At 43.3% G+C, this 23,776-nt stretch overlaps 1 protein-coding gene across 1 annotated transcript; it reads right to left on the bottom strand.

The window, feature by feature from the left end:
• Positions 1–13,125: 13,125 nt before the first annotated feature.
• Positions 13,126–20,624, bottom strand: CRYGS (crystallin gamma S). Its single transcript, XM_003770172.3, has 3 exons — positions 20,512–20,624; positions 15,580–15,822; positions 13,126–13,483 (listed from the first exon to the last, which is right to left on the bottom strand). Exons 1-3 carry the CDS (start codon positions 20,530–20,532, stop codon positions 13,211–13,213), a joined length of 537 nt encoding a protein of 178 aa, XP_003770220.1. The 5' UTR covers positions 20,533–20,624; the 3' UTR covers positions 13,126–13,210.
• Between the last annotated feature and the right edge of the window lie 3,152 nt (positions 20,625–23,776).

The raw sequence follows: 23,776 nt of genomic DNA, 5'->3' as shown, positions 1-23,776 counted from the left end.
GGGTTGTGGTTGTGGTGGTGGTTATTTTTACTGTTGTTTGGCAGAGATACTGGAACAGTTTGCCATTTTTTTTCTTTCATCTGTTACAGATGAGGAAACTGAAGCAAATGGGGTTACAATGACTTGCCCAAGTTCACAAAACTGGTTAAGCATCTGAGGTCAGGTTTGAACTCAGGAAGATGTATTTTCTGGACTCCATGTCCAGCAGCATTCTCTAGGAAAAAAGAGGAAAAAGAAAAGAGAACAATTGAAGAATTTTTAAAAATGCACTGAAGAGAACAGTACGAAGTTCAGAGGGCAAAGAGAAAAATAGGACAGCTTTCAGCATGCTGAATTTATTAAAAACTATTTTAAAAAACAAGCTAAAGGTAATAAGAGAATTGTGGTTTCATATAATAATCCTCTTTTTCTTTCTTTTTTGCGTATGGATATGATCGTGTTTGTTAGATCTGTCAAGTTTAGAATAACAAAAAACATAAAAATATATTTTTTACAAAATTTTGGATATGCTGAATCATACCAGACCAATGTTACTTCCTTTTCTTGGCCAGGTTATCAAAGTAGTGTAATGCCGGAGAAACTGAGGCAAGACAGATATTAGAGAGTTTTTAATATTTTATTTGAAAGGGAGAGATTTACTGGGAGCTAAATGGATCCATGGTTTGGTCCTGGGGCTGAATGAGACTTGTCTCCAAGAATCCAACATCCAGCAGAAAATGTGAGTTCTCAATGATATATTTACACACAGTAGCTAAACAAAGGCAGGGGGGTGGAGTCCAAATTCTGGTGAGTGAGAATCTCCAGGCAGGAACCATCAATTTGGTTTTGACAGGTTGGGAGGTAGGACTATAAATTCTTACTAATGGGGAAGTAAGAAAGTGTCTGGCTAGAGACAGAAAGTCTGGATTCCCCCTTTTTGAGTTCACACATCGACAATTTATAACCTCTGAGTTATACCAGTCTTAATGAACCGGAGGGGGGGGTTGCAATAAAGGGGATTGAGGCAGAATAATTAAGGAAACTGAGGACCAATTAGGGAAATTGAGGCAGAACAATTTAGGGAAACTGAGGCAGAACAATAAAAGAGAACTGTGTCACAACAGTAGCAGATTGGGGAAAGGCTTCAGGTTGGATTTAACAAGATGTAAGCAAATAATATGCTAAATCATTTCAGATGATTCTGGAGAAAACGGATTCAGAGCTCGTTGGACCCCCAGACAGAATCAAAGAATAACGTTAATGGTTCACGGCCAAGATGGCGGACATCCCCAGGGACTTGAACCATTCTTTACAGGGGGAACCTGGCGGGCCAAGTGACCTGAAGAATGTGACCTTTCCCCTTCAGCATTCATTTCTCCACGTTTTATCCCAACTTGCAGTCTCTGATTCACAGCCTCCTGGAATCCCCCAAGATCCATATGATCTCCCAGGTTAATCTTAAAGATCATTGGGGGCTTCTCCTTCCCTTGCTGGATTGCCCTGATCCTCCTCCAGCAACTGCTGTGTAAGGCACAGATTCCTGACCCCAGCAGCAGCATCTGGAGCGTCCCCAGAGGCCCCTCTGTTATCTGGGGGAGAGAGCAGGGCAAGGCCTCCAAGCCCACCATCCTCACAGAGTAACCCTTCAAATTCCCACCTTGAGGGGCAGCCGGGGCCTCTCAAGACAGCTTCAGAGCCTTGGCCTCCGAGAAGCAGCATTGACAGGGAGAGTCACCGCTCTGGCGGCTGCCCAGACTTGGCCCAATGGTAAGGAGGCAGAACGAACGTCCAGGGGTATGTGAGTGTGTAATCCTCCCCCTCCCCCCCGCCCCCTCCCAGGGGTCAGAGCACTGACCAGCTCCCTGCTCCGCTATGAACCTGGCTTAAAGTCCTCACAAGGGCAGCCGAAAGCTCAGGCAAGGACATTTCCATGGGACCTGAGGCCTGGGGCCCACAGGCTAATAACAGAGACAACCACTATAACAACAACAATAGTAATAATAATAATAAAAGCCTCCAAGGTCCATAAAGTGCTTTGCGTCCATTATCTCACTGGAGCCTCACAACGGCCAGTCACGCCTCTGGGATTGAGCCATCAGGCTGGGGAACCACCTTGGCAGGGCAGCTATCAAGGATATCTGGGGATCCGCTATCTTCCCCAAGCAGGGCCAGGCTTACTTCTGGCCTGCCCCACTGCAAACCCCTATCAATAATGCTTTAGGTCTCAATCAGACCTGATGAGATAGAGAGAGAGAGACAGAGACAGAGAGAGAGAGACAGAGAGAGAGAGACAGAGAGACAGAGACAGAGAGAGGCAGAGGGAGAGAGACAGAGAGAGACAGAGAGAGAGAGAGAGAGAAACAGAGAGACAGAGAGACAGAGACAGAGACAGACAGTGAGACAGAGGGAGAGAGACAAAGAGAGAGACAGAGACAGACAGAATAGGTTTTCATCTGACTCCCCAACCCCATATTCTTGCTTCATGCTCAACATCTCCAATTTGACCTCTATGCAGGTGGAAACTTAGGTCAGGTTAAAAAGTTTCTCAGTAAGGGGGGTGATGAAGTCCTCTCAGGGTTAAAGGGATGTTTATGCTGGGAAAGTCTCTCTCATTCCAAAGGGCCCTCAACATCCTGTATCCTGTCCAATAATAGAGTTCATCATGACCACGTTATCATACTTCCTCTGATCAAAACTAAAGTGTTGTTAAGATCTCCAAACTAAAAGGGAAGGAGGCTGAAGATGCAGCCTGACCATCTGGTGAGATATATTATGAAAAACATCCATTGTTTTCTTTGCTTTTGTCCTGGGGTAGATTTATGCAAATAGGTTGTACCTCCTGAGACCCCCCAGCAGATGGGTTAAGGGGGAAGTGATTGTGGTTAGGGTCTATATAATCTGATTTACTGAACACACAGGTGCACTTCTCTGTTAACACTATCTTTGGTGTTCAGAGTACCCTTTCTCAAGAAAACTAATAAACTTTCATTTTTACTACACTTTATTCTGAGGCTCTGGAATTATTGATAAGGGTCTGCACGTCCTACGCAACTGGGGGCTCATCCAGGATTTTTGACTCCTTTCTTGGGGGTCCTCCTGGCCCGAACTCAAAAGCAGGTATCATGCCAGAACTTATGGTAGCAGTCCTGTTTCTGGATTTGGGACTCTCCCTTGAAAGAGAAAAACTTAAAAAGAAGAGACCTCAGAGTAGTAAAATAGAAGCTCCCGGCTTTCTCTTTTCCTCTTTCTGAAATTGGTAATGAGAAAGCCATTGTAAGCAGTCCAACAAGCAGTTAACAACAGTCACATAGGTTTGTTCACACAAACCCAGGTAAATGAGATCTGGATGACCAGGTTCCCTGAGCCTAAGCAGGTAGAGTCCATAAGGTGTTCAGTGAGCCAATCTAAGTGGTTAGAGTCCATAAGGCATTCGGCAAGCCAGTCTAAGAGGTTAGAGTCCATAAGGATGGCAAGGATAAATTCAACGTTGGGCAGAAAAGAACCATTACTGGAATGTTGACCGATAGCCTCTTAGGGTCCAAACTTAGTGACTGGGATGAAGCACCAAAATATCAAAGGAAGAAAACTGGGAGGATGCTCCCAAGACTAATCGAGTACATCAGGTTTAAATCAGTATAGAAAAGCTGGAAATAGATTTCTGTGTGTGTCTGTGTGTAGAGATCTGCTTTGCTCTGTGTTCTGTGTTAAAAGTTATCAGACTTGTGAGAGAGAAAAATTCAGCCTCTGTCTTCCTGGCCTGGACAAATATTGGGCTGAATGGCTGGAAGTCCTTCAGAATAGTGATTCTTTCAGAGTGGCTCAAAGAAAGATCTTTAGAAGTTTCAAACCATCCTGTTGACCCAGTGTGAGGGCTCCACGCTTTGACTCAGGGTCTTGAATTCCTCCACATCAGCCTCCATGTGAGCTGAAGGAAGTGTCTTTCTTCATTCCTTTTAAATAGGAGATTGTCCTAAATCTGGGAAAAGTAGTAGAGCAAGGGAATGTAGGGGAATAGATTGGAATATCAGATAATTTAGGGAATAGGAGCCTGCACTTTTAGAAATAAGAACTAGCAGGTCTGATATCTCTTCTGTTTCATCTCCTATGATAGCTCATGTTTTATCTCCTATGGAGATAACTTTGAGATTGTGATTCTTTTGAAACTGATAATCTGACTGCAGAATGAATGAAACTGAATCACTTTGGATGGATGAGTGTATTGGTCTTTGATCAAGGTAAAGTAATCTGGGATCTAATTCTGGGCTCTTTAGGGATTAGAACCTTTTTCTTTTTCTCTCCCTCTGCCTCTAGCTGACTGCAGCAGCTTTGCAGAGGAGGAGAAGAGAAGAGGAAAATATATTTAATACAGTAAAAATGGTAAAAGCAAGTGGAAGAGGGTAGGCAGAGTGAGAAAGAAATGAAACATATATGGAAAGGTTAGTGAGAAAGTTTAAGCATGTAGAAATGAGAAGAGTATAGACTGAAAGGGATTAGAAAGTTTGGGAACCTTTGGGAAAACAGAAAAGCAATATACTATCACTTTAAAAAACTCCTGTAAGCAAGGAGCTTATAATTTTGTTATCAGAACCCAGGCTAGTGGAACCGTTCCAGGGAGAATCTCCAAAAAAAAAACATTTGAAGCAAAAATTGGCACTTAATCTTTCCTGAGTTATAAAAGAGAAGAGGTTTGTGTGAATTAGGAAAACAACTAAAAGGTGATTTTCCTTGAATGGAAAATCTAGGTAGATTTTAGGGAATCTCACAAACTCTAAGTTATGGTTTATTTTTAAATGACTTTAAATTGGCATGTGTGTTAAAACTGGAAACTTAATTGGTTGTGATAGATTTTATTCAACCTGACCTGATAAGTAGTGGGGTCTTTCTGGGACTGGAAAACCTAGATTTGGTTTGTTATCTAGTATCCTGAACATTATAATATAAACCAAAAAATTAATAGGAGGTGGAAAATGTGTTAGAGAATCTATTGTTATTATCAGCCTTGCGAACTTAGTAAATTTAATTTAGGAGATTGGGTATTTCCACCTTTGCTTGTGAGTTGAAGAAATTACAGCTAAGACCATTTGGCTGTTACTTAGGAAAATTCTAAGATGATTCATTATGTTAAAACTTACAACTGGTAATTATTATGTGTGTAGAGAAAGAAGATTTAGTAATTACTGGAGTAGAGAGATCCTCACTCTGTAAATTAGGAATTTCAGAAATTGTTCATGGATGGGAGTAAAGGAAAAGATTTCTATGTACCTGTTCAGAAGTCACTCCTGTATATGGGAAAAATTAAAGGATAGATGTAAATCCCAGAAGTGGGAAATTATACAATTATACAATTGGTATTGGAATTAAAAGATTGAACCATCAGAGAATGCTGATTAAGGCCACTACTGGGGAAATTTTAACTATGTTGGATTAAGGAAGCCATTGGGGTGCTTAAGCAATATGTGATTTTTTTTAAAAGAAAATTTGATTGTACAGGAATATGTATAGTGGCAAAACAAATATCTGAGAGGTATGTAATATGTCTAAAGACAAATAAGAGATATTGAGGAGGCGTCCCTCCGGAGGGAGGGGGCCTGGCTTCAGAATATTAGAGTTAGGCTTTATTGAAATGACACTGGGGGGAAATTAAAATATTGGTTATAGGGGACTATTTAAAATGATAGGTAGCCCTGAAGTCAGGAGGACCTGAGTTCAAATTTGACCTCAGACACTTAACATTTCCTGGCTGTGTGACCCTGAGCAAGTCACTTAACCCCAATTCCTTCAGGGGAAAAAAAAAGCATGGGTAGACTTTTCCCTGAGCTCTGTTACCTTTGGGGGTTAGTAGAATAACATTGGAATAAATTATAACTTGATATGGGAATTCTGATAATGGAATATACTTTATTACTAAAAAAAAAATTTTTTTCCCTGAGGCAATTGGGGTTAAGTGACTTTCCCAGGGTTACAAAGCCAGGAAGTATTGAGATTTGAACTCAGGTCCTCTTCAGGGTTGATGTTCTATACTACATCAACTAGCTGCCCCACTTCTAAGGTTTTATAAGAAATAAGGGAGGGGGGTTGCAAAGTACCTTGCAGAGATAGTTGCAGAGTACATCTGTCCTCATCAGGCAAAGTGAAAAGAATGAATCAGGTTCTTAAGAAACAGATTGCTAACTAAATTGCTTTGGACTAAATGTTTGTTTATTGCTTTGCTAAAAAATTAGAACTGCCCCCAGAAGAGATCTGGGGCTTTTTGCAGAGGAGATGTTGTTGTCTGGTTTATCTTATAAGGGAGGAGAAAGGGAACTACTCTTTTTTGAAATAACAAAGAATAAGTTTTAAGAAATTAAAACTTATCGTGGCAGCGTCATTATCCTTGGGAAACAAGACTTGCTGGCCCAGACAATAGGAATTTGTAATTCCAGGAGACTGGGTGCCTTTTAAGTTCTGGAAGGCTCAGAGTGGGAAAGACCTTATCAGATATTACTGAAGCCCTAGACTCTGATCCAAAGGCTGAGAAAAGGTGGACTCATTACACCAGGGTTAAAAGAACTGTGAAGGAACCCCAAGAATGGATTGTTAAGGACAATTTATTACCTCTAAAAATTGACTTTGCACCAGGGCAATTAAAAATGTTTTGCTGGGGATGGAGGTAATTAAGGTTAAATGACTTGCCTAGGAAGTGTCAAGTGTCTGAGGCCAGATTTGAACTCGGGTCTTCCTGACTTCAGGGCTGGTGCTCTACCCACTGTACCCCCTAGCTGACCTAGTCTTTTTCTTTCAATGCATCTTGGTGGTCTTGGTTTGGGGGAAGTTGGTAGAAACAGACCTGACTGCTGTTAGCAATTTTGCTCCCTGTTTGTTTACTTTACACAATATAGTTAATAACTCGAATTGTCCAAAATGCTGTATCTCAAATGGTTTAGAAGGAAAGGCAGAAGATTCGGTTTGACTTACAGTTTTCAAGGGAAATGGATGGATCCCAGTTAAGCCAGAAGAAAGGCTGAAGGGGATGAGGATGACTGTGAGAGTATTGCTGAAAAGATCTATCAACACTGGTATCAAAGGACTTCCAGTAGTAAGGAATAAAAAAGTGGGGACTGAGAGGTCTGATGAAGTCCTCTCAGGGTTAAAGAGATGCTTATGTTGGGAAAGTGTCTCTTATTCCAAAGGGCCCAGAAAATTTTGTATCCTGTCTAATAAATCGAACTGTATTTGACAGCTAGAGTACCATGTCACCATCGAGTGTCAGGACCATGTCGCCATACTTCAGGACAGCATGACGGTGCTGCCATTATTCCTCTAGTCAGAATTAAAAAGTTGTTAAGACCTCCAAACTAAAAGGGAAGGGGTCGTCGCCTCACCATCTGTTGAAATATATTATGAAAAACATCGATTGTTTTCTTTGGTTTTGTGCCAGGGTAGATTTCTGTGAATAGATTGTACCTCCTGAGACCCAGAAGATAGGTTAAAGGGAAAGTGGGGAAGAGGGAATTTGTGGTTAGGGTCTCCATAATCTGCTTTGCTGAGCACAGGCCCATTTCTCCATTAACACTACCTTTTGTGTTCAGAGAGTGTCCTTTTTTGAGAAAGCTAATAAACTTTCCTTTTTACTACACTTATCCTGAGGCCCTGGAGGATTTTCAGGTCCTACACATCAAGTTGCCACAGGCTTGAAACAACTTTACCTGCAGAAGGTACAGGACACTCTCCCGGCCACGGGGGAGTCCTTTTGGATGACCCCTTCTCGAAACTTACCCTGTTAAACTTTGCAGATTTCCACTAGCATCCAACCTTCGCATCTACCTCTCCAAACTTTCGCTGATTTCTGTTTTCTACACCGCCAAGAAATAAGAACAAAACATTTTGTTGGGAAAATTAAAACAAAATATCTGAGGGCTCAGCCATGTTTACAAATAGCAAGAATCTTCAAAGCAATAACAAATTATACTTCTCTTAATACATCTTATTTTCTGCTGACGACTGGATACTGGGTGCAGGACCAGTGCCCAAGGCACCTGTTGGTTTTGTGCTGTTTTCATGTCTCACCCTGAATTCCTCTCACTTAATAGTATTTAATTTCTCGCTCCCCAATTACATATATCACCCTGTATTTAGCTCCTTCTTGCTTCACTCTTAAATGTCTGCCAGCCCTGTCCTTCCTCATTGGATTTCCCCCCTCTGACCTGTCTGGCAGCTGCCCATGTTCTAGAGTGACCCAATACTACTTTGCTGTGATCTCCCCCTCAAAACAATTTATCAAATTGTTAAGAGAAAGTCTGTCCTGGGGAATTCCACTGTGTGAGTGTGTGTATATGTGTGTGTGTGTGTGTGTGTGTGTGTGTGTGTGTGTGTGTGTGTGTGTGCTGCTCTAAGCAAATATTTCCCTAATTACTCCTCTGTCTCTGTCTTTCTCTCTCTGTCTCTGTCTCTGTCTCTCTCTCTTGTCTCTCTCTCTCTCTGTCTCTGTCTCTGTCCCTCTCCTCTCTGTGTGTCTGTCTCTGTCTCTGTCTTTCCTCTCTGTCTCTGTGTCTCTGTCTCTGTCTCTGTTTCTGTCTCTGTCTCTCTCTGTCTCTCTCCTTTGTGTCTCTGTCTCTGTCTCTCCTCTCTCTGTCTCTGTCTCTTTCTCTTTCATTATACATATATATATATATATATGTATATAGATAGATAGATATAGATGCTACTTGCTGCTCTAAGCAAATAGTTATCTAATTACTTTCCCCCCCTCTAAGCCATGTTATCTTATAATATCCTAAATATTCAACTTTTTAAAATGTTTTATTTGTACTAAAAAAACCAACAACAATAATCAGCATTGTTTTTTGAGTCTCCAAGAGTCAGATTCATTCTGGTTTCTACCAAAAAGCCTCCCTGATCACAAAGAAACAAATTAGAAAAAAGAAACCCTATATGACAATAAATGCCTGATTCTACACACTTAGCCCACTTCCTCTCCACCAAGAAGAGATTCACTAATTCTCTAACAAAGGAAAGTCTGGTGATCTCATAGACCTTGGCTTTCAAGGTCACTTTTTTATCTTCAGTGATTGTAAAAATCGTTCTCCCGGTTAGGCTTTTTTCACTCTGCACCACTTTATACAAGCCTTCCCACATCTCTCTGCTGTCGTATTGTCCCTTCTGTTAGGACAGCTCTATTCCTTCACATTTATGTGACGCCATTTATTCAAAATGATCTAACAATCATTCACTGTGTTTCCTTTTATTTGCTACCACAAAAAGTGCTGCCATGGATATTTTCCTGTGTGTCTTTCCTGTTTTTGATCTTTCCTGTAGATTTCATTTTTAAAAATTGAATGTAAGAATATATATATATATATATATATATATACACACACAGACATATATATATATGTGTACGTATATATATATATATATATATTAAAACTATGTGTGTGCACACATGTGTGCAGTTAAGAGTAGGATTTCTCACAGTTACACGCCTGATTAGTCCTGGTGAAATTTCAGTTGAGAACTCACATCCCCTGTTAACTAGCTGTGGAGAAGGCCTGAACATCACAAGGTAGTACCGGACTCTTCAGGATGGCTGTGGAAATTGGCCACACCTTTTGGGCCAGGGGTCCTCAAACTACGGCCCACAGGCCAGATGCAGCAGCTGAGGACATTTATCCCCCTCCCCCAGGGCTAGGAAGTTTCTTTATTTAAAGGCCCACAAAACAAAGTTTTTGTTTTTACTCTAGTCCGACCTCCAACAGTCTGAGGGACAGGGAACTGGCCCCCTATTTAAAAAGTTTGAGGACCCCTGTAGGCCCTGTATCAAACCTAGTTAGAGTTAAGAGACCCAAGCACTTGAAGGGAGAGCAGAAAGAGAGCTGCCACTGAGATACTCTCTCTCCTCCTCTAACCCTCTCACCTTGTCAGAGGCCGACCTTGTAAAAACTTGGACGTTCCACAGGACTTGGAGTTTCCCATCTTGCCATCAGAGTCCTAAAAGCATCCCTGAAATAACCGTTTTCTGTTTGCAACAGAAAAAGATCCAAAGCTCTAAAAGATCACATCAAATTATACCACACCCAAGAGGCACATCTTAAAGACTAAGCCAAAGGACTTTTCCACCCCCCTTGACTACATGTGCTATTCAAGCTTTAGCCCACGTTCCACTTGACTCTGTAGGTTTTGGAGAAAGTGTTTGTATAATTTCTATCTGCTGTGTTCATTTATAAATACTCAAGCATCTAACACCTCACATCTCTCAGATTGGCTAAGGTGAGAAGCAAAGATAATGATAAATATTGGAGAAGAAATGGGAAAAGTGGGACACTAATACATTGTTGGGGGAGTTGTAAAGCGATCCAACCGTTCTGATGTGTAGTCTGGAACTACGCCCAAAGGGCTATAAAACTGCATACTCTTTGACCCAACAGTGCCATACCTGGGTCTGTATCCCAAGGAAATCATAAAGGAGGGAAAAGGACCCACATGGGCACAAATGTTTGTGGCGGCTCTTTCTGTGCTAGCAAAAAAATTGGAAAATGAGTGAATGCCCATCAATGGGGGAATGCTGAATAATCTGTGGTGTATGAAGGTAATGGAACATTACTGTTCTATAAAAAATGATGAACAAGCTAATTTTAGAAAGGTCTGGATTTATGTGAACTGACGCTGAGGGAAACGAGCAAAACCGGGAATACATTTTATACTGTAACAGAGATTGTGCAATGATCAACTAGGAAAGGCTCGGTTCTTCTCAGCGGTTCTGAGATCCAAAGCAATCCCAATAAACTTTGGCTAGAAAATGTATCTGCATCCAGAAAATGATCTAAGGAGACTGACTGTAAATTAACACATACTATGTTTACATTTTTTTTATGTTTTTTTCTCTCCTGTGTTTTTTTTCCATTTTGTTCTGATTTTTCTCTCTCAACATGATTCAGAAAGACGTGTGTATCAAAAAGTTAATATACATGTATGATCACAAAAAATGTTAAAAAACAATAATCGAGCACCTAGCTCACAACTGACCTCAACTGATAATCATGGTGGGAAGTACTGGTGGGGGCTTGTGACTCCTAGTGCTAGCAAGACAGTCCCCAGCTCCTGAGAGCTCCCTCTGTCCTCACAAGGGGCCCACAGTGTTTGTTCCGGGGACCCAATCTGTCAGGATATATGAGTTGGGGGAGAGTAGTAGAATCTGAACCATATGTATTGTCATTTTTTTTAAATTAGAGATTATCTAATGCTATTACAAATGGTGCTATTAGGAATATTTTATACAAATAAATCTTGACAAGAAGAAAAGGCACAAAAAAAGGCAGCACCATCTATAATAGCAAAAAGTTGCAAATAAAGTATTTGCCCAGTGGTTGGGAGCAGGCTAATAATATATCTATTTATTTTGCTGAGGCCATTGTGGTTAAGTCACTTGCCCAGGGTCACACAGCCAGGAAGAGTTAAATGTCTGAGAGCAGATTTGAACTCAGGTCCTCCTGACTTCAGGATCAGGGCTCTATCCACTGTGCCACTTAGCTTCCCTGGGAACAGGCTGATAATCAGGAGGAAGAGGAGGAGAACAAAAAGAAGACCAAGAAGAAGCCCTTATGTGGTACTTTAGGATTTGAAAAGAACTTTATAAAAATTATCTCCATTTGATCCTCACAATAGCCCTGGCGGGGAAAGGGTATTTACTACGGATAGGGGGCTGTTAGCCTTACTTTACGAATGAAGAAACCGGGGCAACAGAGTCTGAGACTTCCCTGGGTCACACGTCTTCCTAACTCTGAATCCAGAGCTTGAGCCTCTGCCCCATCTCACTGCCTCAGCAGGTATCAGTGGCACATCATGTAATGGAGTATTTTTGTATCCTAAGGGATGATAAAATGTGAAAAAAATCAAACAGATCTGGACAAATCTACTGGACGTGATGCTGAGAGAGGAAACCAGGACCCAAATCACAACGTAAACGCTCACGTCCATGATTCCATTCCATATCTTGCACTGAGTATTGCTTCCGAATGCACAGACCTGAGGCGAACAAAGACCCCAAAATGAAATCGTCCCTGTTCTCAAGGAGTTTACAGTCTATTGGGAAAAATAACATCCATAAAGAAAATTACACATAAAATATACCAATAACGGGGAAAGTTCAAGATAAGATTATTGAATTGAGGGGCAGCTAGGTGGCACAGTGGATAGAGTACCAGCCCTGAAGTCGGGAGGACCTGAGTTCAAATCTAACCCCAGGCACTTAACACTTCCTGGCTGTGTGACCCTGGGCAAGTCACTTAACCCCAATTGCCTCAGAAAAAAGGTTATATTGGGTTGAATTTGGAAGGGAGTTGGGGGTCCAGGAGATGGAGGGAGGGAGTGTGTTGAGGCACGGAGGATGGCTTAGCCAAAGGCTTGGAGATTGAAAATGAATGCCAGAAAAAGCAAGTGTGCGTGCAAGAGGGTAACAGGCCATAATCCTGGGGAGGGATTTATAAACCAAACCAAAGAGGAGGCATTTGTCTTTGGAGTATATTTACCCTGGCACCTTTGGAACTGGGGGACAGTCCAATGATAGGGTCCCTTCATACACTGACCATGCACTTTGAGCTCTGTGGGATCACGTCTCCAGGCTGCAAGGGACGTCCCCAGTCACCTAGGGATCATCTCTCCTTTCACAGATGAGGAAATAAAGGATGGGATGTTAAAAGATTGGCTCAAAGTCCCACAGATAACAAGTAGGGGGGCTAGTACCCGGCCCCAGGCCCTTTCCCTGGACAGCCGAGGCACTTTTCTCCTGGGCCACAGTGTCTCCTCAATGGCTTAGAAGGTGGAAGACCGGCTTTATAACCACAAATAACTTATCAAATCAACTTCTGACACTCCTGAGCATGTCTAAATTTAAAATTAACCCCTTTTAAGCCCTAGGAGTTGCTTTAAAGTTCTACACTTTGGGTGTTGAACTTGCCAATTTAACTCTATTTAGTTCTTTCAGAAGGAAAACTCTCACTAACAGCCAATATGAGTTTGTGGGACTCCCAAGGCCAGGGGGGAGAGGGCAGGTTCTGCAGCTGGACGCTGAACCTGGAGAAAGGAGTGGCCGATGCCCTCAGGCCCCGGGTGGCAGCTCCCTGTTGGAGCCAAGAAGCGCCGGACAGAACCCACTCCAGGCCATCCGCGGGTGCTTCTCATTGCTTTATTTACAGTTGGGGTTTTGCCCACCAGACCGTGGCTCCAGCCTCAGCTCCCAGTCCCCGGGCACCCTCCCTCACTCCATGATGCGGCGGAAGGACTGAACGGCAGAGCATGGGCTGCCCCAGTCCACAGGCTTCCGGTACTCCTTCTTCTCCAGGAAGTACTGCCGGCCATGATAGTTGGGCTGTTCATAGAAGACCCAGACCCCATCCAGGACCTTACAGGACTGGATCTCCCGGATGTGGAACTGTTCCATGACGGAAGGGCAGTCCTCGGTGGTTTCATACATCTGCCCGCCGAAGTCTCCCCTCTCAAAGATCTGAAGCTTATATTGACCTCCGCTCGACTGGAAGACAGAGGCAAGAATGAGCACAGGCCCTTAGGGAAGCCCTCAAAAAGAGCTACAGGGTCCGTGACCACTATTAAGAAGCTCATTAGCTCACTAATTCCTGACTCCCACAATTCACTGACTAGAGTTAACGAGACAGAAGTGACTTAGCCTCCCATGAAAAATAATCTTAATAATAAAAATTAATTACTTTTTTTTTTTTTTGGCTGAGGCATTTGGGGTTAAGTGACTTGCTCAAGGTCACACAGCTAGGCGGTGTTAAGTGTCTGAGGCCAGATTTGAACTCAGGTCCTCCTGACTTTGGGGCTGCTGCTCTATATCCTAAAATTAATTACTCTTATTAAGACCAAGTTTGAGTCAGAAGAGATATGAGGCTGTAACCCCTTTACATTTTGGCAGAGGAGGGGGACTGGATATAATGCTGAACTTGGTTAGATTGGTTAATTTTACTAATTTCCTCTTTCTTTTGAATTCTTGGTGGTACAGTAACCAGAGGGTTTGATTTGGAGTCAAATCCTATCATGAAATTTATTAGCTGTGTGATACTGAGTCAGCCACTTGATTGCTCCCAGACTCAGTTTCCTTGTCTGTAAAATGGGGATAATAATACCATCTACTCTTTAGGATTTTGTCAGCATCAAAGAGGTACCATGTTCACCTTCGTCAATATGCTAAATAAATATTGGCCATCACCATCATTCTTTGCAATAAGAGATGAGTCTTTGGGTGGGAAAAAGGTTAGGTTATGTTGAGAAGTAAAAAATTAAAGATATTAATACAAACTAGGGAAAAACAATTACTTGTCAAACTTGGCAACCCAAAAAGGCAATGGAAATGAATGGGAACTTCTGTCTCAAATCTAGGCCCAGAATAGGCCCAGAGAGTATTATTGGTTTAATATATACTCTAGTATAAAATGGTCCTTAGGTTTTTTTGAATTGAAGAGAACAAATATTAGGTTTCCACTCAGGGTAAACAATTATGTTAGAAGCCAGGATAACAAAGACAAAACATGAACCATTCCCTGCCCATAGGGAGCTTCTAGTCTACTGGGGAGGTAACAGTGGGTTTACAAGAATATACAAGGTAATCCAATGTCATTTCAAGAGGAAGACAGGTAAATGACTGGAGGGATTCAGAAAGCCTTTGTATAGGCATCAGCAGCTGAGCTGTGCTTTGAAAAAGACTGAAGGAGGAAGGTGGCAGGGAAGAAGTGAACTCCAGAAATACTGGACCACTTGGGCAAAGGCATGGCGTGTAATTGTGTGATCATAAGTAAGAGACGTGATAACCCGTGATAAGCTGGAGAGTCGAAAAGAAGGTGTATCAAATTGGGAACCGTTCGACACACTGCCCACCCATAAGACCAAAGACTCATGATGAAAAAGGCATCCCCCTTCAGGTTAGGGGACAGTTGACTTTGTGTGTGTGCTGAAGCATATTTTCATTCCTTTTCTAGCTTTTTGACTTTTTTTTTTTCATTTTCTTCCTGGACAAGCCTAATGTGACGATTGTTGCACATGACTTCCTATTTATAATAGGTTTTATTTTTATTCACTTCTCATTGGGTAGGGGAGTGAAAGGAAAGAGAAACTCTGGAATTGAAAGTAAGATAAAATTGAATAAAAAAGGAGGGGCAGGAGGAGGAGAAGAAGAAGACAATGAAGAAGGAAAAGGAGGAGAAGGAAAGAAGGAGGAGGAGGAAAAGGAAGTGGAGAAATAGGAGGAAGAAGAGGAAGAGGGGGAGGAGGAGAAAAGAAGAAAAAGAAGAAGGAAGAAAAGAAGGAGGGAAAGAAGAAAAGGAGGAAGAGATGATAAAGGAAGAAGAGTAGAAGAAGAACACAGTGAAAGAGAAGGAGGAGAAGAGAAAAACAAAGGAAGAGGAGGAGGAGGAGAAGGAAAAAAGGAGGAGGAGGAAGAAAAGGAAAAGGAAAGAAGAAAAAGAAGGAGGAGGAAGAAGAGAGAAAGAGAAGGAAAGAAGAAAAAGAAAGAAGAAGAGAAGGAAAGAAGAAAGAGAAAAAGGAGGAGGAGGAGGAGGAAAGAAGGAAAAGAGAAGAAAAAGGAGAGAAGCAGCAGCAGCAGCAGAGACTTACCAGATGGATGACCTTGCAGGAGCTAAGCCGGTCATTGAGCCCCTTCCAGTGGTGGTAATCAGGGTATTCGCCCTGAGTTAAGATGTACATGTTCCCAGCAAAATTAGGCCTTTCATAAACTACCCAGGCCCCACCGGCCACTCGGATGGAGTTACAGCAACTCAGATAGGTGTGGAAATCAGCACAGTCACTGTCACAGTCATAGTGGTGACCTTGGAAGTTCTTGTCATCATAGAAAGTAATCTGAAACACAATGCCCACCAGGCCAAGAAGTAAGGGACGGGCCTGACTCAACCATAATACAAGAGTAATTCCTTTTCCTAAAAAGCAGCCAGACAGAACAATGGGTAGAGAGCTGGATTTGGAGCCAGGAAGACCTAAGTTCAAATACTGCCTTAGACTTGCTCCTTGTACACTCTCAGCCTCAGTTTTCTTATCTGTAAAATGGAAATAAAATAGCATTTACTTCCCAGAGTTGTGAGAATCAAGTGAGATAATATTTGTAAAATGCTTTGCAAAGCCTTAAGATTTATTTAAATGATAGCTACGGTTATGGAGATAAGTTGGGGATATCAGAGGGGAGCACTAAGATTAAGGGGGCCTGGAAAAGCTAAGATAGCACAGATCTGGCAACAGCAGCAACAACTTACTATGGCGTGGGGCATCACAACACCTGTCCTCAAGGAGTTTACATTTTGCTGGAGGAATCTTTAAAACCAAAATCTGTGGCAAGGAGCTGGCTGTCTGGGAGGAACTCCTCAGACATCGAGGAGCATCTCATGGCCTCCCAGGCAGCCCTCAGGGCTGACTTGCCTAGTGCTAGGATGGGTCTAAGTGGACCTGGCTCTGAGTTTGAGGCCACTTTGCCGTCTGTAGTGCCAGGCTGTCAATGCAGAAGGGATGCTGTCTGTATTCAAATGATAGGTTCTCAATGATTGGAGGAGGGAGAAGGAAGGGTCCACTGTGGGATGAGGAAAGGCTTTTGGGAGGAGACATCAGAGCTCAGAGATTGAGGGCTTGGAAGGGTCCCTGGAGGCTATCTGTAAAATGAGGAAATAGGCCTCGAGGGGCCTAGGATACAGGTCTCAGGACCAGAAGAATATGGGAGAAACCTTTGTTGGATGCCGGCCAATATTAAAGATGAGGAAACTTTGTCAGATGACGTAGCAAGAATCCTCTGAGGTGGACGCTTTCTCACGGGATGATCCTGGACAAGTCACTTACCCTCAACTGCCCCAACAAACAAAACCCCCGAGAAAGATGGTTCTGGCAGCTGAGTGGAGGAGAAACTAGAGTGAGGAGACCATGGCGACAGAGAACAGGGCTGGTGATGGAGGGGTGTATCCGGGAGATGTTACCAACGTGGCAAGAGACTGGCTATGGTGGGTGAGAGGAGTGGGGATGGCAGCTAAGTGGAGCTCTCGACCCTGGGCGTGGCGGCACCCCTGACAATAACAGGGAAGTCTGGGAGAGGGGAAGGTTTGGGGAGAAACATAATGAGTTCTCGCCTGCACATGCTGAGAATAATATGTCTACAGAACTTCCAGTTTGATCCAATAAGAAGTCGGAGGTGGGAACCCAGAGGTTGAGAGCGAGGTTAGGGTGAGGACATCTGAGAGTCCCCTGCATAGCTGGGTCTAGAACGGGTCTGGAAGAAGACGAGAGGGCCCAGGAGAGAGCTCAGGAAAACGATGTGTCACAAAATGCTAGACTGGAAGTCAGACCTTTGTGGAAAAAGAATACATAAGATCCTATTGTGTTCCTGGCCCAAGTTCTCCTCCAGCATGAGGTCCATAAGCCCTCTCTTTGGACCCGATCCATGAGAAGAAGCTGATAATTTCTATTTCCAAAGCGATCGCCCCATCTGGTGGCAGGCTTTGTTTCACTGAACACAGAGCGGTAATTCTTCAAAATTGGGTTCATGTTCACTGGGGACAAATCCAGGAAAGGGGTGGAGGAAGGCACAGCAAAAAGCGGGGGAAGGAGAGAGAATGAGAACAACCTCATTTTAAAGGGCCATTTCTTTTTAGTTGACACAAGGCCCTTGTGACTAAAGACACGAGTCTTTAGTAGACTTGAAAGAGGACACGGTATAGTGGAAAGATGGCTGGATTGATTGGGAGGCAAATCCTTGCTTGGCCACTTATTGCCTGGGTACCATTAGGCCTCCGTTTCTCCATCTCTGAAAGGAAGAGATTAGGCAAGATGGTCTCCGAGGTGCTTTTGAAATCCAGGACCCTGTGTATCTGCACTCTGTGTGACGGTAGGAAAATGGCTTCCCCTCTCTGAGCTAGCTCTAAATCTTAGGATCTGTAAAAACCCTCCATGAAAGTAAAGAAGATAATAACCCTGAAAGCCAGACCTGACAATAGATGTGTCTAAATACCTATCTAATAGTAATAATAATGGAGGAAGAGGGAAAAAAGGAGAAGGAAGAAGAGAAAAAAAAGAAGAAAATAGAAGAAAGGAGAAGGAGGAGCAGTAGGAAAAGAGAGATAGAAGAGGGAAAGAAGAGAAAAAGAAGAAAAAAGGAGAAGAGGAAGGAAGAAGAGGAAAAAATGAAGAAGGAGGACATTGGTTCTATCTCTTAACTCACTTTTGCTTTGTGTTCCTGGACAAGTCACTTAATCTCTGTTTGGCTCAGTTTCCCCATCTGGAAAATGGGAATACCTCTCCCAGGGTGGTGTGAGACTCAAATGAGATAATAATTGTAAAGCATGTAGTCTGGCATAATGTAGAAATGTATAAATATGTAATATATATTATATCTACATATATAGTAAAGTATATAAATAAATAATAGCATATAAATGCTAACTATTAGCTATGAAACTAGTTTGCAAAGCAGATGATCATCTAAATTGGTAGAGGGAGTTTACTCACTGGGAAGAACCCATATGATCCAATCACAAGCCTAGTCCTTAATAATAAAGCAATAATCATAATAATTCAGTCTAAAACTTCTGCTCACTCATTCCAGGTGAACGGCATTAAGATCAGAAGCTGGATTTGAAGATGGAGGATCTAGGCAAGTCTTGCTCTGGCACATCCTGGTCATGAGACTTTTGGATGAGCAACCGAACCTCTTAGTGCCTCGGGCAACTCACCCAGATTCCATTGGTGAAGTCAGTTTCTACACTGGGGCTTTTCCACACTAACAAAATACTATGATGAAATAACATGGCACTATTTAAATAAGGATCATAGCAAGCATGTATGTAGTGTTTCCAGGTTAAAGAGTACTCACCAAATAGGTAGATACTGTTATTATTCCCATTTTACAGATGAGGAAACAGACCTTGAGAAAAGTGACTTGCCTAATTAGTGTCTGAGGCTGCATTTGAACTCAGGCCTTGCTGACTGCGAGCGCTTGGCCACTGCAGAAATACCCGAGAACGTTCTCAGCTGAAAGCTGCGCTCCGACTTTTGGGACGTTGTTTTGGGTAGTTATGATTAAAGGCTTGAAATATCAGAACGTGGGCAGAGCAACTGAGTTGAGGATAAGCCTGAGAAGGGAATGGTCCTGAGGGAAAGAGTAACTCAGGACAAAAGGCCCCAAAAGTGGGAGAGGGAGAAACTGGGGGACTCAGCTTTGATTTGAACCCAATGATGCAGAAGCTTCCCTAAAATAATGGCTGGTCTAGAAGAGAGAGGGGCCCTTTCTTAGCATCTCTCAAGAGTTGTTCACAAATGATACACCAATGAGATGAGTGGATTTGGCCCGAGATGAGGAAGTGTCATGTCCTTCCTTCTAGCAGAGGTGGGGGGACTGTGGGTGTGGAACTGTGGGAGGTTATTGTTGGCCATTTTGTGCTAAATGTTTTTTTTTTTAATTTTGAATGTTTTTCTGACAAATGGTTTTCTGGGTGGGGAGAGAGTATGTATTTGAAAATAAAGATGATAGTAAAACAAAAGATATCAATAATATTAACATTTTTTAAAAGAGGAGATAATATTTCATCTATCTGGGAAGGTTTCCAGAAGATGAGGGAGATCTTTAATCCCATAGAAGTTTATGATAACCCCAAATTCTCTGGCACTAAGTTTCACACAGAATCTTTCTTTCAGGTGCTAGAGGGCGCTTATAAAACACATATATTCTCCCACCGTCCCTGTAAACTGAGTTACACTTAGGGTGCTTATTCTCATCCCAGAGATAGCAACAACAAGCACTCAAAATGGTGGCTTTCTGTCCCTCCGCAAGGCGCCCCAACTCCCAACACCAGCCAGCTCAGTAAACATAAGGGGCAGTGGGAAGAACGGGGGGTTTAGTCAGAAGACTCCATTCAACACAAATTCCAGTCTTGGAGTCATTCCCTCTCTTCTGAACCCGCTTTCTCATTTAAGAATGGGCAGGGTTGGCAGCCTGGACAGTATCCAGCTCAAAATTTGTGTTCCTACGGTATCCCTGTACCTCCTTGCACCTCAGTTTCCTCTTCTGTAAAGTTGGGGGTTCTGCCACATTCTCTCCAAGGTTCTTGCCTACCACGGAAGCAGCCTTTCTTAACTTTACCCAGGAGGATGAGGGCAGGGGCCGGAGCTCAGGGCGTCGGACCAAATCCGTCCGCTCAGTGTCTCTTTGCCCAATCGTTTTGGGAAGTTCACGGTCAAGAAATCATTTAAAAAGTAGTACATCAAATTGTCTGACCCATACGGATTTTAACCAGTTTATTCCCGTCTTGGGTAATACCCAAGTACATGAGTCTATATTAATTAGCATACCCAAGTGGAGCCTAGAAAAATAGCAGTGGCCTATTATGGCTTTTTTTCTCTAACTCCTGATCAGGATGAGGAGGCAAGGTCAACAAATGAATAAAATCCCTCATTTAGGCCCTTTCTCACCCCAGAGGCCCAATCCCGCCCCGTGGGCGAGGAGAGCAGCCCCAGTTGACCACTGGGCACCCCCAAGAAGCGGGTCTGCCTGCCACTTACCTTGGCTACACTTTTAGACATACTTGTGGCTCAGGGCGATTTTTCCCAGGAGGACAGAAATTCGGAAACAGCTACGGTCGGCCAGGGCCACAGAAATGTTTTATACTGGCCTGGATTCAAACCAAATATCTGCTTGCTCATGAGAATGGGATGCAAATATTGAGTCAGCGATTGGAGGTTACGGATGCTTTCTAGAAATCCTCCTGGGATTATCAAATAAAGGCAGGCTTCAGTCCCCACTTTGTTGCTTACTAAGGCCCGGTGCATGGCGGGCCATGCTGAGTCAGGGTCCCTAAAGCCAGCTCTCCCTAAAATGAAAATGGAAAAAACCCAAGATCCCTCTCGGGGATTATGGGAACATCGCCCCCCCCCCCCCCAAGGTGAGAGGTGAGCAAACTGACCCATGGAGGTGGATGGGCCCCGGAGCCACAGCCCTTTCCACTGTGCCATACTGCTCTAAAATGGCCAGTTCCACAGAGCCCTCCCTCAGTGATCCCAGCTCCTCAGGCAACTTAGGGGACAAGATCAGATGTATCCCAAGCCGCAGGGTCTTCTCACAAGGCCGCAGGACTACAAGGATGCCAGGCCCAAGTACCCACCGAGATCCTCACAACTGGACTGGATGAAGGGTGCTCTGGGGGCCACAGCAGGTCTCAGAGACCTCTAAGTGAGAAAGGAGCCATGAATCCCCCCGGACAAACTTGAGGAGCCCCAGAGCCGTGGCATTGGGAGTTGGCAGGGGGTGTCACTGACCACTTGGTTCAACCCCTCACAAAAAAACCTGGTATATAGGATGGCGATGACCTTTTTCTGGCACCCTCGAGTTTTCTGTTCTGAAAATGTCCACAAGACTTAGTTGTCTTTGGATGAGCCTCATGAAAAATGCAGGAAAATGTCTCTCCATTTACAGCTTAAATGTTGCTGTTTCCTGGTGAACACAGGCTAGGCTTCCTGCCTGCTCCCCCCACCCGCCCAGTGCCCAGTCTCTGTATCTATCTCTCTGTCTCTCTCTCTCACACACACACACACACACACACACACACACACACACACCATGTACTCACACACCATCATAACCTACATCTAATCTGTACAAAATTTGAGTATAGCTTTTGTGTCATTTTCAATGTGTTTTTGTCCAATCTTTTTCCCTCCAAAGAGACCGCGTTGGAAGCGTAGTCTATTTGGGGCTCGGCCCTTCTTCGGACCATAAGGTCAGATGCAGAATGCTGCTGGTATTTAGGACCCAAAACGGGCTGCAGTTAGCAGCCATGATGGAGACGGGGTCTCCCTTTGCTCTGTCTCCGACCTCCTCCCCTCACACAGACATTGTGGCTGCCCAGTTACTCTTTCTCCCTGAGGTGTCCATGATATTGGCAAATTGAAAAGTCCTGGTGGGAGTCAGTAGTTAGGTAACACAATTGCTATTAGATGGAAGAACAAGAGAACTGTGCTTAGTACCCAGCATCCTCCCAATGTGAGAGTGACTGACAAAGGCTTGGAATCTGAATCTGGGATGGAAGGGATCTTTGGGGTTACCTTGTTCAACCCCTCATTTTGCAGTTAAGGAAACTGAGGTGAAGAGACTTGCCCAGAAATCACAAAGGTAGCCAGGGACATAATAAGGATTGGAACCCAGGTCCTCAGAATCAGTGCACGTAGTCTCATTAAAATAAAAACCCAAATATAAAGCAAAATTTCTACCGATCATCAAGCATTTATTACTTGCCTAAAAGCAGAGGAAGGATCAGACCTTCTAATTCGTGGAAGGAGCTCTGGGGGGAGGAAAGACCCTCCTGGGAGTGTAGATGAGCGTGAAACCTGCCAGGGCCTGAGTGTCACCTCGAGCACTGAGCCTCAAAGGACTCATCTGTAGCACTGGCTCTCCACCTGCTCACCAAATGCTCTCCGGTTCACATTCTTATACAAAGAAAATAAACAGATCATGGGGATCCTCATGCCACAGCCTTAGTCCCTCAAGCACATCAAAGTCTGAGCTAGTTTCTGGTCCAACTGGAACACATCAATCAGTTACTTAACTGCTGCCCAGATTTTTTCAGCCTAGGTCCTCCGCCACATCCACTCCTGCCTTGACCAAGGTACAAATCCACCCCCATTGTCCCTTCACTCCCAGGTTGGGCCCAGTTCAGATCACCTAGTATGAAGGTCCCAATCTGGGTCTGTGGCAAGCCAGTTTAACCCCATATTTGGGATAAGAGCGTGAAATATTCTCCATTCTCCCTGGGAATTGCCATTTTCTTAATGAAATGTCTTCTTTTCAAAGAATCAAATTCCCTCATCAAACAGCCCACTCCCTAAAAGCATTTTTTATTAGAATACAAAGATAACAAGCATTTATGGAATGCTTACTGTGTCCTGTTTGATTGGCATTGTGGAAGCCCTGGAAAAATGGAAAAATGAAGCTATCATAGGGTCCTAGAGTCAGAGCAGGAAGGGCCTTTACAGATGAAGAAGAGAGATTGTGATGCCCTGATTCACACAGCCAGTGGCAAAGGTGGGATTTGAAGTCAGGTCTTTCTGGCTCCAAATGAACATCCCACCTGCTACACCAGACTGCTTATGCTATCCCAGGGCTCCCAGAACTAAATTTCAATATTGGCTATACTTTGTAAACATCACAAGTTCTGTATAGTGAGAATGACTGGGAAAGATTGAAAACAAGAGGAGAAGGGGATGGCAGAGGATGAGATGAATAGATAGTCATGGAAGCCTTTTGAGCTACGGTCCATGGGGATGTGATCAAACAACTGAACACTCACAGCCGCCCCTACAGCCTGAGGGAGGTGGACAGCAGAGGTGAACTTTCCAAACCATGCACCAGAATTACTCTCACAGCTCAAGTCTAGTTTGTTAGAAATGGTCTACAACCCCACCCAATAGCTGATGTGCAATTGCAAACTAAAGTGTTTGCTTTCACAATACCTTGTGAAAACCTCACCATTAAAATGATGAGTCCACATCCTGATACTCCCTTTATTCTCCATGGCACAAATGTAATCACCCAATCCTGAGTTTTACAAGGCAGTTCTAAGACATTTGTGTATACATCTAAACTCTATTATTTTGAGGAGATTACAGCAATATACTGCAAAGATCTTACACTGTGATCAGGGATACAGGGCTGGTTCAATATTAGAAAAGCTCTAAGCATATAACTGACCATATCAATAACAAAAATCATAAGATTACATTGATAGCTACAGAAAAACTCTAGACAAATGACCATATCCATTCCTATTAAAAA

This window comes from Sarcophilus harrisii, chromosome 4, assembly GCF_902635505.1.
Source record: "Sarcophilus harrisii chromosome 4, mSarHar1.11, whole genome shotgun sequence".
Lineage (NCBI taxonomy): Eukaryota > Metazoa > Chordata > Mammalia > Dasyuromorphia > Dasyuridae > Sarcophilus > Sarcophilus harrisii.
Note: the sequence above shows the minus strand (reverse complement) of the source record. Positions and strands in the feature narration are given on the sequence as shown.